The 16,660-nt window shown below is 39.5% G+C and overlaps 1 protein-coding gene across 1 annotated transcript in view; it reads right to left on the minus strand.

Moving 5' to 3' along the window:
* Positions 1 to 1,704: 1,704 nt before the first annotated feature.
* The window catches only part of LOC103123861 (plasma membrane ascorbate-dependent reductase CYBRD1), a 30,589-nt gene continuing 15,633 nt past the window's right edge, over positions 1,705 to 16,660 (minus strand). The window contains exons 2-4 of the mRNA XM_007534539.3: positions 9,671 to 9,879; positions 3,193 to 3,344; positions 1,705 to 2,339 (exon numbers count right to left, since the gene is read on the minus strand). Of these exons, the coding sequence (XP_007534601.1) occupies positions 2,039 to 2,339; positions 3,193 to 3,344; positions 9,671 to 9,879 (662 nt within the window). The 3' untranslated portion in view covers positions 1,705 to 2,038. The remainder of the gene's footprint in view (positions 2,340 to 3,192; positions 3,345 to 9,670; positions 9,880 to 16,660) is intronic.

The raw sequence follows: 16,660 nt of genomic DNA on the forward strand, positions 1-16,660 counted from the left end.
GTTAGTCCAGAGCCTAGACTGAGGTTTCCATACACCTCTGAATCTTAATTCACTACCCAGAGCCTTAAACCCCAAGCATCTTTCTAAGCCCCACCCCCACCCCCAAAGGGGAAAAAAGGTCAGGAAGAACTGAGGAAGGGCTAACCCTAAATTTTTTCCTGTCTCTAAACCCAAAACTGTTCACACTCTAGGTTAATCTTCAAAACAATACATGTCCCTGACCAAGACACCATTGTTAAAATGAAAGGGGTATCTTACCAGATGATTTCATCCACAGATGTGTTCTAAGAAACAAAGGGCAATGGAAGGTGAATCCTCGATGGACTCTTATCTATCACAGCAGATCTGGAGACTAAGAAGGGGGAAGGGAGAAACACTAAAGGGAGATCAGAGACTTAAGTCCCTGTTGTGGAATGAGATGGTTTGGGTGAGGGTGAAGTACACCTATTTGGGGAAAATCTGGAAATGTACACTTGTGACAACAGAAATCTTTTAAATCGACATTTACTAAAAAAAAAAGTGATAGTGGAATTGTGAAAGAAGAACAATTTATCCCAAGGGTATTAAGATAGGTTATTGGCAGTACAGAGTGCTCCTGGTCTATTTCCAGAAAAAGGCAAGCCCTTTCCCTTCGGCTATTTGGGTAATCTGCCTTGGAAGAGAGAGCCAGAAGATGAGCTGGGACAACTCCAGCAGTTGAGTCTTATCCAGGAGTGGGTCAAAGCAAGTGCAAATCAGTATAGACAGGAAAGCAGCATAGTAGAGGGGTAGTATGTCTTGGTTCCACCAATCGTGAGCTGCAGATCATGGCACAGATTACTAACCTTGCCAAGATTCTCTTCTTTTATCTATACAATGGAGATAATGCTAGTACCTATCTTCCAAAGGTTGTCTGGGGATTAAATGGGTCAAAATTTATAAAGAGCTTAAAATAAAACATGGCACTTACTAGTGTCTGGTACATAAATAGTGTCATGTAAGTACTTTTAGAAATAAAAACGGAAACGTAGGCGGAATGCACTCTTTGAGGTTGTAAAGTAAATTATGCCTCTTCAGAATTCAAGCAGATTCTCGTTCTAACTAGGTTGGGAAGTCATGGGACTAAGTCAAGTTTTAGAAACTATAGGTCTGACCAGAGAAATCTCTCTTCAGTTACCTATTGGTCCAGTCACTGTTTCAAAAAACTCTAGTGTAAACCCTGACATGTTGGGTCGATCTGAGTCCCGACTGAGTGGAGGACAGGTACGTTTTCTTTTGTTCCGCCATACTGTAGTCATGATATCTGGTTAGCACAAACTTTGTCGCAGATATTCATGATCCAATTCTTTTTTTTAATTTATTTTTTATTTTTTAATATTTACTTATTCCCTTTTGTTGCCCTTGTTGTTGTTATTATTGTTGTTGTCGTGGTTGTTGGATAGGACAGAGAGAAATTGAGAGAGGAGGGGAAGACAGGCGGAAAGAGAAAGACACCTGCAGACCTGCTTCACCGCCTGTGAAGCGACTCCCCTGCAGGTGGGGAACCGGGGGCTCGAACCGGGATCTTTAAGCCGGTCCTTGTGCTTTGCGCCACCTGCGCTTAACCCTCTGCGCTACCGCCGGACTCCCTCATGATCCAATTCTAAGGCTTTAGAATTGTTTCCACCTAGTTCTGATACCATTAGATTCTCAGTATTAGTAGGAAATGAACACATGACAAGGGGCCAGGGTTGCTGCTACTTTATCAAATTCAACTGACAGACACAGTTTGATCCTCTGTTCTGTGGAAGGCACCCTGTTAAATGCCTTGGTCCTGAAAAAGAGAGTGGCTCGATTTATATTGGCTGTTACTTACGTTGATCATCTCCTTTCTAATTCAGATTATTTGATAAGACTTGACCATTACAAACTCTACAAGAAATTCTAATAATTAGAATATTGATTATAATTAGAATATTGATTCTATGGAGTTCAATAATCTAATGGCTAAACTATAAAGCTAGTTTTTTGTTTGTTTGTTTGTTTGTTTAGTGAAGGTATACTGCTACATATCTACATTTTACATGGTAGATCTTTGTCCAGCATCATCAAGCATGAAGTTTCTTTTCCTTGCTGTTGCTTCACTGTTTAATTCTGAATCTGATTTGTCCACATTGCCAGAGTTCATTGCCATGGAGCCTTCCACTCCCTCTGAAGTGCCTCGATTTGGCTGAAGAAGGGCACAGTTTGGTTCTTTAGGACGTTTCCACTGGGGTCTGGTAACTATCCAAAAAATGAGGGCTCCGAACACCAGAACCAGCAGACCCAGGGTATTGACAAAAACACCTTCTGGTGGAAATGAAGAGTATGAAGAATTTTTCCTACAAAGAGAGAGAAACCATGTCCAATTACAAATAGGTTGACCCAGCCTATCAAACAATCTTTCATTTATCTGCTTAGATGTGCACTGATATAGCTACAATGTGAATCCCCTTAACTTGTGACATTAAGGAGAAATTTAAATTATGCTATAATTCACTCAAAGAAATTTGCATAAAATTGCTTAAAAATTATGAGCATGAAAGTAATGCAGCATTTGGGAGATGTATGAATCCCTTAAAATTGAAAAGAATGACAAAAAATGTATGTACACTAAAATTATGTTTAATAAAAGAAAACAGACACAGCAAAAAGAGTGAAAGGAAATGAATGACTTCATCAGTTGCTTTGTAATAATGGTACAATTTATTTTATTTTTTTAGTCATGAATTTTCTTCTTTTTTTTTTTTAAACAGAGCACTGCTCAGCTTTGGCTTATGGTGGTAACCTGGGACTCCTGAGACTTGATGGAATCTCAGGCATGAGAGTCTGTTTTCATAACCATTATGCTATCTACCCCCGTTATTTTAATTTTTTTTAAAAAAGCTACTTTTCTCACGGTGATCATGCATTTCTTTATTTAAATTTTTTTATTATTTATTTTCTCTTTTGTTGCCCTTGTTGTTTTAGTTATTATTGTTGTAGAATAGTACAATTTATTAGACTTTTAGGTCTTTCTCACTTTTAGTAATGTTATATTTGTGCATAAATTAATTTTTTAAAATAAATATATCTACTTTTTATTTTTAACATAAAGTTGAGTGCAAACTGGACATTTACATTATATTTTCCAGTGAACAAATATTAGACATACTGGAGTTTGAGTGTTACCGCTGGGAAAACTATGCAACTTACATAAAAAGTAGCTTCTCAGTCACTCCCATAAGGACTGTTGCAATCACTGTTCCAAAGATGAGAAGTCCAGAGTATACATGTATGGGCATAAGAAGTGCTCGGAGAGAAAGTGGAGCCCAAGGAAGTAGAAATATGAAAAAACCTAGAAAAAGCTAGACATGAAAAAGGTGTCAACGTTATTCTGTTTTATGTTTTAAATAAATTTAAAGTCATTACTATAAAGGTAAAATGTGCAAAGCAAGAAACCTTTTGCAAAAAAAGAAAATCTTTTGTACAAAATCAAAGGCATAAAATAAAAAGTTACCACTCCAGTTTCACTACTCAAAGGTATACGTTACTACCACTTTGTCAAGCATCTTTCCAAAAAATTCCCACTTAAGCCTATAAAGCACATGTGTTGTGTATTTGTAGATATATGTGTACATATACTATACATTATATGTGTACATATATTATTATATCTGTAGTTAGAGGAATGGAGCTTTAAAAATGCGTATGGGGTCTTACTATTCATATTTCTTCGGCATTTTGCTTTTATCCCTTAATTGTCTATCTTGGAAAATTTTTCATATCAAACGCTCATCAAGTTCATTCTTTTTCATGTCATATGTATTTTTTTAAATAAATTTATTGTTTTTTCTCTTTTTTAAAAGATTTTATTTATTAATGAGAAAGATAGGAGAAGAGAGAGAAAGAACCAGACATCACTCTGGTACATGTGCTGCCGGGGACTGAACTCAGGACCTCATGCTTGAGAGTCCAGTGCCTTATCCACTGCGCCACCTCCCAGACCACTCCATGTCTTATATTTTAAGGAAGTAAAATTAGTTTGTTTACTCAGTTCTCTGTGCATATTTCTGCTTCCAGCCTTTTGTTACCATTAACATTATCATACTTGCTTGTATTTATAATTTTTTCATGGTTGCTAAGTAGGAAATGAAGTAACTTGCAGTCACTAAAGCACATTTTTTAAGTGATCAAGACCAAATACAATAGCACATGGTTAGTCAATTCAGCCTCTAAAAACTATGTGAGAAAAAGTCAACAATTTTTGTGTGAAAGAAGTTCTGCAGAGAAGTTATCTCCACTTCTTTATAATTGCGTCTCCAGTGGCTACTTCTCCATAGAGAAGACAGCTTTCATGGTGTTGTTTTGTTGCCATAAACCACCATTGAGTATTCTCTCCATTTCAACAGAATAAAGCTAACATAGTATTTTCTGAATTGAATTTTTAAAAAATTATTTATTTATTTATTTATTTATTTATTTATTAATGAGAAAGATAGGAGGAGAGAGAGCAAGAACCAGACATCACTCTGGTACACGTGCTGCGGGGGACCAAACTCAGGACCTCATGCTTAAGACTCCAGTACTTTATCCACTGCGCCACCTCCTGGACCACTAAGTGTTTTTTTTTTGTTGTTGTTTTTTTTATGACTAAATGAGAATACACTCATGCCATTAGTTTTTTATTTATTTATTTATTTATTTTTTATTTAATTTTTTTCACCTCCCCAGTGTTTTTATTTTATTCCCTTTTGTTGCCCTTGTTGTTTTATTGTTGTCGTTATCATTGCTGTCGTTGTTGGATAGGACAGAGAGAAATGGAGAGAGGAGGGGAAGACGGAGAGGGGAAGAGAAAGATAGACACCTGCAGACCTGCTTCATTGCTTGTGAAGCGACTCCCCTGCAGGTGGGGAGTCGGGGCTCGGACCGGGATCCTTATGACGGTGCTTGTGCTTTGCGCCACCTGCACTTAACCTGTGCTACAGCCCGACTCCCTTTTTTTTTTTTTTTTTTAACCAGAGTACTATTCAGGTCTGGTTTATGGTGGTATAGGGGTTTGAACCTGGGGACTTTGGTGTCACAGGCATGAGAGTCTCTTTGCACAGCAATTATACTATCTTCCCTGCCCTGAATTAAACTTAAATTTAAAGGTACCTATTTTTAGATTCTAAGGTTCTTCCACCGCAACAACAATCATGAGGGGGGAAAAACACTAAAACTGTTGTTCATTTTGTTGACTGAGATCAAAGGATTGATGGGGAAAAATAGAGGCAGAAGGGGTCTGAGGCCCTAAAACACATTCAGAATCAGCTTAAAAACAATTACAGTAAGTGGAAAATAATCAACAAAGCATTTGTTAGGCTATTTAGCATATGTTTTTGTTCACTTAATATGACAAATGCCTGCATATGTTAGATATGGAGATTGGGTGGTGGGAATTGTGTGGAGTTGTACCCCTCCTACCCTATGGATTTGTTAATTTATCCTTTCTTAAATAAAAAAATAAATTAAAAAAAAAAAGAAATGTTAGAGGGTCCCATTTGGTGGCTCAGACTGTTCCTGAATGTCCTTGAATGAGAATCTTCCCCTCCCCTCTCAATTCCTCTCTGTTCTATCTGAAAAAATGGCCACTGGAGCAGTGGCTCTGCAGTGCAGGCACCGAGCCCCTGGGATAACCCTGAAGGCTATATATATATATATATATATATATATATATATATATAATCAGACTGAGAATCAGTGATTCTGTTAACATCAAAGGATAAACTTCCTGATGTTGAGGTTGTTTTCAGATCTGTGTATATGTTCATATGTTTTCAGATCTGTGTATATGTTCATAGCTGCACAATTTGTAATAGCCTAACCTTGGAAGCAACCTAAGTGTCCAACAACATGAGTGGCTAAGAAAGTTGTGATATATATACACAATGGAATACTACTCAGCTATAAAGAATGATGAATTCAGCAATCAGGGGATTAGGAAGGTGTGAGGGAGGGACCCTCCAAGACTTAAGAAGCTCAGGGACTTTCTTGGAGGCCTGGAGTAAGAGCTGTTTCAGATTATGCTTCTGATAAACTAGGGAGAAAAAAAAATGACCTGAAAACTCAACAAAATACAACCAGGATCTCTCCAGAAATTCACTAAGCCACAGCCACCAAGTTTCGAGTGCTACTACAATTTCATCCTGAACTCCCTGGGCAGATGGCCTCACCAGTGTGTCCAAGAACCTCACCTCCCCAGAGCCCTAGCTCATTAAGGAAAGACAGAAACAGGCTGGGGGTATGAATTGACCTGATAACATCCATGTCCAGAAGAGAAGCAATTACAGAAGCCACAACTCCCACCTTCTGCATCTCATAAAGAATTTTGACCCACGGCAAGTCCTTGCACTTGGCACTATGTGCACTTAACCCAGTGAGTGCAAAGTTCCTGGTTCCAGCCCCTGGATCCCCATCTACAGGGGGGTGACCTCATAAGCGGTAAAGCAGGTCTGCAGATCTCTCTCCCTCTCTCTCTCACTCTCTCTCTCTCTCTACCCCCCCCCCTCCTCCCTTCTCAATTTCTCTCTGTTCTATTAGTAAAAGTGGCCACAGGAGCAGTGGATCTGCAGTGCAGGCACCGAGCCCCAGGGATAACCCTGAAGCAAAAGAAAAAAAAAATCTGATCCATATTCCCAGAGGGAGAGAAATGTTAGGGGAAGATGACCAGAGGGCTCTGAACTCCAGTTCCATCAGGACCTGGAGAGAGATGGAGAAAAAAAAAAAAAGACGGGGGAGGGAAGGACACTCAAAAGTAGTAAGTGTGACTTAGAAAGGAAGAGAAGGTAGGACCATAGGGAAAAAATGGGCAAATATATATAAATAAAGACAGAGAAGCAACAGTCAAACCATATTTGTGATCTTGGGAGAATTACTGTAGCTTTGGGGGGGGGGGAGATACAGAACTCTGGTGATGGGAACAGTGTGGAATTATACCTTGTTATTTTATAATCTTGTAAATCAATATTAAATAACTAATAAAAAAGAAAGATTTTTCTCTAAAATGGAATTCTTGGTAAAGCTAAAGAATTAAAATCTCATAGAAACAATATTATTTAGATATGAAAGTAAACATATTCTGTTGTCTTAACTTTGTTTAATAATTAAATGAGTAGTTACTTATTAACTTATTTGTCATTATAAATGTAAATAAAATTATATGTATTTATTGCCAATAATAAAAGCTTAAAGGAAATGAATCAAAATATAATAATAGAGTAACTCTATAATATGAAATTTTCAGGGAGTTTTTTTTTCTTCATATTTTTCTGTACTTGGTAAATGCTTTAATGCTTTATATTACTTTTCATGTTACTCAAATTACTATTGACTTGGGGGTCGGGTGGTAGCACAGCACGTTAAGCACACGTGGCGCAAAGTGCAAGGACTGGGTAAGGATCCAGGTTCAAGCCCCTGGCTCCCCACCTGTAGGGGAGTCGCTTCACGGGCAGTGAAGAAGGTCTACTGGTATCTATCTTTCTCTCTCCTTCTGTCTTCCCCTCCTCTCGATTTCTCTCTGTCCTAGCCAACAATGACATCAACAACAACAACTACAACAACAATAAAACAGCAAGAACAACAAAATGTGAAAAAAAAAAAACTACTATTGACTTTATTCAATTCATAAATCAAACAACACTCAACTAGCAGATAGAAAAGCTCTCTTTATTAGCTTTTTTTTTTTGCGGTGTCAGGGCCTAACACATGCAGCAGCTTTTTCATTCAGAGAGAGACAGACCAGGAAAGATACCACAGTACCATAGCTTCCCCAGTGCTATGGCACCTCCCATGCAGTCCTGGGGACTGAACATGAACCTGAACCTGAACCATGCACATGGCAAGACACATCCTACCTACTCAGTGTGTTATCTCTCCAGCGCCCTCTACTACTTTTAGACTCAGAAATAAGCAATGAAAATTTACTTTTAAAGTTCCTGTCCTAAATACCTTCCCCTCCTTCCCCCACCAGTTCATCACTGTGCTTTAAAGATACAAATGTGTGAAAGGCAGGGCTAAGACAGTCAAGTAGGGAGAACCTGTGTTTACCCTCCCCATAACCTGCACTACCGCCCAGGCCCACTGAATATATATATATATTTTTTAAATTTTTTTAAAAAATTTATATTTATTTATTTCCCCTTTTGTTGCCCTTGTTGTTTTATTGTTGTAGTTATTATTGTTGTTGTTGTTGATGTCCTCGTTGTTAGATAGGACAGAGAGAAATCGAGAAAGGAGGGGAAGACAGAGAGGGGGAGAGAAATAGAGACACCTGCAGACCTGCTTCACCGCTTGTGAAGCGACTCCCCTGCAGGTGGGGAGTCAGGGGCTCTAACCGTGATCCTTACACCGGTCCTTGTGCTTCGCGCCACGTGCGCTTAACCTGCTGCGCTACCGCCTGACTCCCCTGAATTTATATTTTTATCCATTAGAATAAGCCTAGAAAATTTAAGTGACAAATGATGTGAAAAGAAATGTATAACTCTGGGGGGTCAGGAGGCGGTGCACCGGGTTAAGCGCACATAGTACGAACGAAATTCAAGGACCCGCACAAGAATCCGGGTTCGAGGCCAAGGCTCCCCTTCTGAAGGGAGGAGGCTTCATAAGCCGTGAAGCAGGTCTGCAGGTGTCTTTCTGTCTCTCTCTCTATCTCCCCATCCTCTCTCAATTTCTGTCTATCCAATAAAACAGAAAAAAAAAAAAAAAAGGTCTCCAGGATCAGTGGATTGGTAATGCAGGCACCAAGCCCCAGTGATAACCCTGGAGGCAAAAGAAAGAAAAAAAAAAAAGAATAAGAAAAAAGAAAGAAATAAAAGAAGGAAGGAAGGAAGAAAGGAAAGAAAGAAGGAAGAAAGGAATGTACAGCTCTTAGTGTGGAAGACAGCTCACCTGTAGAGCACTTGCCTTAGCAAGCACCCAATGCCTGGGGTTTAAAACCTGCCACTATCTGGGAGCACCATGTAGGACACCAAGAAAGCCATGGATGATGGAGCCATGCTGTGGTGCCTCTACAGCCCCTTTTTGTCCCTCTTCTTCTCTCTTGCTATATAGAAAAGAGTAAAAAAAAAAAAATGACCCTAACAGGCTTCACACTAATAGTATGCCTATGTGAGGCTCTTGATTCATTTCACAATGTCTAAAAATGAGAAAAAAGTAAAGGGGGCCAGAAGATAGTTAGTGATGGCTAAGAGCCTACACTTTCCCATGTGCAAGGATCTGGGTGGGAGCTCCATGCACTGGCAAAGCATCATGAGCACTGAAGCAGTGCTATAATCTCTCTTCTCTTGGTCTCTTTCTCTTCTATTTTGACCTGTGTTTGAAAGGAAAAATAGTCTACTGGGAGCAGTGGAACTTCTCAGGCACAAAGTGCAGTGAGGTCCAGCAAGCAAATAAATAAAAACAAACACAGTTGATACGATACAAGATAGTAGCTTTCCTACATAAAAGTTCTTATTTAAAATCTCCCACTCAAGCTTGCAGACTAAATTCTGCAGTCCCTCTAAGTAAGAAAATATTTGCACTGGTAATGAAGTGCAACAAGGACCAATGGTAATGAAATGGTGATATCCAAGAAAACCAACAGAAAACAGACTTATTGAGTATCTGAATAGTTTTACGTTCCGTATTTTGTTTACAAAAACAATGAGAGACTGACCTGTAGTATGTAGAGGATGACAACTGTCAGTCCAACCCAGCTGTGCAGACTGTACATGTTGGCGATATTCTTGGCATTGTGGAAATCAAAAACAGCCACCAGAGAAATAATTACAAGAATAGCAGCCACGGTGTTTAGCCCTGCATGGATGGACTTCATCAGGAGCTTGCTACATTTCCAGGTCCATGGTAGTCTGTACACGATGATCGCTAGGGAGAGATGAAAGAGGACAGAATATGTGTTTGCTTTTTTAATTAGCACAAGCTGATTAAAAGAACTGTTTAACACAGTGAGCACTCCTTTCTATGAAAGCCTCTCTCGTGGCTTTTGCATTTTCCCTCTTTGCTTCTCAGCAAGTCCATTTTCAGCTCTTTTGCTAGTTATCTTCTTTACACTCAACTTGTGAGTGAACTTTGATTCTCCACAGGCTGATCCTAGGATGTTCTCCCCAATGCACTTAGTGAATGATCTCATTCAGTCTTTTTCTAAAATACTATCTACAAAGCATAACCCCCAAATTTGTATTTCTAACTCAGAACTTTCTTTCCGACCTCAGGCTCATGTAATCTAATACTTTTTTGACGTCTGCATTTAGATCTCTTAAAAATATCTTGTTCCAGAGTACAAATGACCCCATCCAAAAATGGGGAAAGGACATGGACAGAATATTCACCACAGAAGAGATCCAAAAGGCCCAGAAACACATGAAAAAATGCTCCAAGTCTTTGATTGTCAGAGAAATGCAAATAAAGACAATAATGAGATACCACGTCATTCCTGTGAGAATGTCATACATCAGAAAAGGTAACAACAGCAAATGCAGGAGAGGTTGTGGAGTCAAAGGAACCCTCCTGCACTGCTGGTGGGAATGTCAATTGGTCCAACCTCTGTGGAGAGCAGTTTGGAGAACTCTCAGAAGGCTAGATATGGACCCACCCTATGATCCTGCAATTCCTCTCTTGGGGATAGATCCTAAGGAACCCAACACACCCCTCCAAAAAGATCTGTGTATACCTATGTTCATAGCAGCACAGTATGTAATAGCCAAAAGCTGGAAGCAACCTAGGTGTCCAACAACAGATGAGTGGCTGAGCAAGTTGTGGGACTACTCAGCTATTAAAAATGGTGACTTCACTGTTTTCAGCCAATCTTCGATGGAGCTTGAAGAAATCATGTTAAGTGGAATAAATCAGAAACAGAGGATGAATGTGGGATGATCTCACTCTCAGGCGGAAGTTGAAAAACAAGATCAGAAGAGAAAACACAAGTAGAACCTGGAGTTGGTGTATTGCACCAAAGTAAAAGACTCTGGGGTGGGTGGGTTGGGGGGAGAATACAGGTCCAAGAAGGATGACAGAGGACCTAGTGGGGATTGTATTGTTATATGGAAAACTGAGAAATGTTATGCATGTACAAACTATTGTATTTATTGTTGAATGTAAAACATTAACCCCACAATAAAGAAATTAAAAAAAAAGGGACTTCACTGTTTTCAGCCCATGTTGGATGGAGCTTGAAGAAATCATGTTAAGTGGAGTAAGTCAGAAACAGAAGGATGAATATGGAATGATCTCACTCTCAGGCAGAAGTAGAAAAACAAGATCAGAGGAGAAAACACAAGTAGAACCTGAACTGGGTTGGTGTATTGCAGCAAAGTAAAAGACTCTGGGGTGGGGGGGAGAGTACAGGTCCAAAAAGTATGACAGAGGACCTAGTGGGGGTTGAATTGTTATGTGGAAAACTGAGAAATGTTATGCATGTGCCAACTATTGTATTTACTGTCAAATGTAAAACATTAATCCCACAATAAAGAAATTAAAAAATATAACTTGTTCCATAAATTAGGGCAAAATATAGACCTGAAAGCAAAAGTGCACAATAGTCTGCAGTGAGTCAGTATATGCAGCAAGCAAGTAGAAAGACCTAAAAAGACACCATAAAGTTCCTAATGAAATAGTGTCTACTTAGATTTAGATACCCTCCTCACCTACTTCTTATTACACTTCCCTCAGTCACTCCAAAGCTAACCTTATCAAAGTAAGGACTACAAAATCTGAATAAGGGCAAGAGACTGGCATACTTTAATAATGACTCTTTAGTCACTATCAGGCCACCCCAGCAGCTGGGGCCCTAGGTGGGGAGTCCTGAGATTCCCAAAAAGACATGATGGGCCTAGACCTCGAATACATCCCTCTCTCCATTGTTACCAGTCATTCCTAACAGGAACAACACAATAGACCCCTTTGTGGGCCCCCATAGGACCTTGCCCTCAACTTGGATCAACAACAGTAGAGAATGTTCCATCCTCTGAAGGGAGGCAGGACAACATACTCTATATTTCACCTGAGGAAGATGGGTTCTGAAATTGGGGCAGCTTGGGACATTCCTACTCATGACCACAGAATGTGAGCTCAGATCTACAGGGATGCAGAGGTCACATAGGCTCTTAAGCTGAATATGGGCCCCAGATCAGATCAAATCGATGGGGTTTACAGTTAACAATACTTATACATCTTTCCCATATTTGGGAGCTACTTTCTTCCCTGATCCAAATTTCTGGTTCTTTTTCCAGTCATGACACCATCTCCCCAGACGATAACTTGGATCCACCTACATATCAGGTATCAGGCTCAGGAAAAAAAAAAAAAACACTAGTATAGTCATGGGCCCTTTGGAATATAACTAAATATAACTACTAACTACCTACAAAACAAAAAACCCCAAATCTTCATCTGCACTATTCCAGCCTTTGGGTTCATGATTAGTCAACAATTTGTTTGGCTTTATATGTTAACTCTTCTTTCAGCCGCTAGGCTGCAGATGCTACCATGATGCCAACTGGACATCCCTGGGCAGATGACCCCACCAATGTGTCCTGGAGCTCCGCTTCCCCAGAGCCCTGCCTCACTAGGGAACGAGAGAGAGAGAGAGAGAGAGAGAGAGAGAGAGAGGCTGGGAGTATGGATAGACCTGCCAATGCCCATGTTCAGTGGGGAAGCAATTCTAGAAGCCAGACCTTTTGCACCCCACAATGTCCCTTGGTCCATACTCCCAGAGAGATAAAGAATAGGAAAGCTATCAAGGGAGGGGATTGGATATGGAGTTCTGGTGGTGGGAATTGTATGGAGTTGTACCCCTCTTATCCTATGGTTTTTGTCAGTGTTTCCGTTTTATAAATAAATTTTTTTTTTTTAATCTTGTTTAAGGGGGCCAGGTGGTGGCACACCTGGTTAATCGTACACATTACTAAGGAAAAGGACCCAGGTTCAAGCTTCACGAGTGATGAAGTAGGGATGCAGATATCTCTGTCTCTTTCCCTTTCTATTTCTCCCTGCCCTCTCAATTTCCCTGTCTCTATCTAATAAATAAAGAATTTAAAATATATATATATAAGCTATCTCATTTAACACACCCCCAAATTCCATTCTCAAATTTATAATGTTCTTTCTTCATATAAGTATCTTAGTTTGATGAGAGAAAAAAAAAACTAAGAAACAGAAAATATGCCACAACATTTGAATAGTTATACAAAGAATAAAGGAAATATATTCAAGTATTTCACACAAAAAATAACCAAGTGACTAAGAAATATAAATTATCAGTTTCACCTGACCACAGAGAAATGAAAATTCAAACCAAATGGAAACCATTCTATCACATATTTAAATGGTTAAATATGAAAAAAAGAGAAAAAGTTTGAGTATGGGTAGCAGTAATCAGAACTTTTTAGTTCCACTAGTGGGAATCAAATTAGAATAAACACTTTGGAAAATGAGCAGTATATAAGGCAGCAATTCTACCCTGGGGGAGAAGCTCATAATATGTATATTATGAAATATGTATATAGGTTATACATAACCTATAAATAGGTAAATACATATTTATGTAACTAGATATTATCAGAATTTGCTTTTAGGGGCTGGGTGGTGGTGTACCTGGTTGCACGCACATGTTACACTGCGCAAGGACCCTCGTTTGAGCCCCCAGTCCCCACCTGCAAGGGGAAATGAAAGCTTTGGAGAGATGAAGCAGAGCTGCAGGTGTCTCTCTCCCTTGCTATCTCCCCCTTCCTCTCAATTTCTGGATATCTCTATCTAATAAGTAAATAAAGATAATAGCAGGTCTGCAGGCGTCTGTCTTTCTCTCCCCCTCACTGTCTTCCCCATCTCTCTCCATTTCTCTCTGTTCTATCCAACAACAATGACAACAATAATAATAACTACAACAATAAAACAACAAGGGCAACAAAAGAGAATAAATAAATATTTTTTAAAAAAATTTAAAAAGTAAAGATAATGGCACAAGGACTGTCATAAGGATCCTGGTTTGAGCCCTGGCTCCCCACCTGCAAAGGGGTCACTTTACAAGCAGTGAAGCAGGTCTGCAGGTGTCTATCTTTCTCTCCCCCTCTGTCTTCCCCCTCCTCTCTCCATTTCTCTCTGTCCTATCCAACAACAACAATAATAACTACAACAATAAAACAACAAGGGCAACAGAAGGGAATAAATAAATTAAATAAATATTTTTTAAAAAACAGTTAAAAAAAAGTACCAGGTAAACTACCTCTCTCTCACCTGGGGCTATTAAAAAATAAAGATAATAATAAAAAAGATTTATAAAGAAAATAATTTGCTTTTAATAGGAGAAAGTACTCCAAAACTCCTTCATCAATGTCCATTGTCAACAAAAGGAATATATTGTGATACATTCACACTGTGGAATAATATGTAGCAAAGAAAATGAAAAATTTTCAATATTGGGGCAACTTGGAATGTACCTACTCGTGACCACAGAATGTGAGCTCAGATCTACAGGGAGGCAGAGGTCACATAGGCTCCTAAGCTGAATATAGGCCCCAGATCACATCAAATTGATGGGGTTTACAGTCAACAATATTTATACCCCTTTCCCATATTAGGGAGATACTCTCTTCCCTGATCCAGCTTTCTGGTTCTTTTCCCAGCCATGACATCATCTCCCCAGATAATAACTTGGATCCACTGGCCTATCAGATTTCAGGCTCAGGGAAAAAAAGAAAAAGAAAGATAAAAAAAACTAGTATAGCCACAAGCCCTTTGGAATACAACTAAAATATACCCACTAGCTATCTACAAAATGGAGGACCCCCCAACTCTTCATCTGCACTATTCAAGCCCATAGGTCCATGATTGGTCAATAATTTGTTTGGCTTAGTATGTTAACTCTCTTTTCAACCACCAGATGCTAGCAGGATGCCAACCACACTTCCCTGGACAGACAACCCCACCAATGTGTCCTGGAGCTCCACTTCCCCAGAACCCCACCCTACTAGGGAAAGAGAGAGACAGGCTGGGAGTATGGATCAACCTGTCAATGCCCATGTTCAGCAGGGAAGCAATTACAGAAGCCAGACCTTCCACCTTCTGCATCCCACAATGATCTTGGGTCCATACTCCCAGAGGGTTAAAGAATAGGAAAGCTATCAGGGGAGGGGATGGGATACAGAGTTCTGGTGGTGGGAATTGTGTGAAGTTGTATCTCTCTTATCCCATGGTTTAGTCAATGTTTCCTTTTTATAAATTAAAAAAAAAGTTTAAAAAAATTAAAAACAACAAAAAAAGAAAAATATGTAATAATAACCTCACCAAAAGTAAAAACTAACCTATATTATTTCAACCCTCAAAAAAATAATAATAATAAAAAACACAGACAGGTAAATATATACATGAATAAATCTGTACAAGCAAAACTTATCTTTGCAACAAGAAAGGTGAGGGCAGTGTTTGCTCTGTGAAGAAGGGGGTGGAGTAGGAGCCAGGTGAGTGCACACCTGTTTAGCACACATTTTACCATACAAGGACCTGGGTTCTAGCCCTCTCTCCCCACCTGCTGGACAAGATGCTTCCAAGTGGTGAAACAGGTCTGCACATGTTTATCTCTTCCTCTGTCTCCCCTTCTCCTCAGTTTCCCTCTGTCCCACCCAATAAAATAGGGGAGAGAAGGAGAGAGAGAGAATTGGTGCCAGGAGTGGTGGATTCAAAGTGCAGGTACCAAGCCCCAGCGACAACCCTGGTGTCAAAAAAAAAAAAAAAAAAAAAAAAGCAAAGAAATGAAAAAGAAAAGAGAGCAGGTGGAGCAACTGGAAGTTAATACTTTAAAGCAGAGGGTTATATGACCACCTTAACCAGTATGCAACTCAATATGATCCTGAAGATAATATCTTGCCCTGTCTATGCCCATTTCCCCTTTTCAGTCCATTTAGTTATCTGGGGAAAAGGAGTACTTCTTGTAAAAGATTAAGGAATACTTCCTTGGAAGATGGATTCTGCCATATCAGCAGAATCTTTTTTTATTACGTCCATAAAAAAAGCTTCTCCCCATTTTTTAATTTGTCAAATATTTTTAAATTATTTAACAGCACATTAAAGGGCATACTTCTTATCTATTTATTTATTTATTTGCCTCCAGGGTTATTGCTGGGCTTTGGTGCCTGCACTATGAAACCACTGCTTCTAGAGGCTATTTTCCCCTTTTGTTGCCCTTGTTGTTTATCGTTGTTATTGTTATTATTATTGCTGTCACTGCTGTCATTGTATAGGACAGAGAGAAATGGAGAGAGGAGGGGAAGACAGAAATGAGAAGAAGTGCAGGTGGGGAGCTGGGGGCTTGAACCGGGATCCCTACTCCCGTCCTTGTGCTTAACCCGCTACCATCCAACCCCCAGGGCATACTTTTAAAAGTTAGTCCAAGACGACTTTTCTTTTTCTTTTTAAAAAGGAAACATTGACAAAACCATAGGATAAAAGGGGTACAACTTTGCACAATTCCTACTGCCAGACCTCTGTATCCCATCCCCTCCCCTGATAGCTTTCCTATTCTTTAACCCTCTGGGAGTATGGACCCAAGGTCATTGTGGATGCAGAAGGTGGAAGGTTTGGCTTCTGTAATTGCTTCCCCATTGAACCTGGGCATTGACAGGTTGATCCATACTCCCAGCCTGTCTCTCTCTTT

Source organism: Erinaceus europaeus, chromosome 18, assembly GCF_950295315.1.
Source record: "Erinaceus europaeus chromosome 18, mEriEur2.1, whole genome shotgun sequence".
Classification (NCBI taxonomy): domain Eukaryota; kingdom Metazoa; phylum Chordata; class Mammalia; order Eulipotyphla; family Erinaceidae; genus Erinaceus; species Erinaceus europaeus.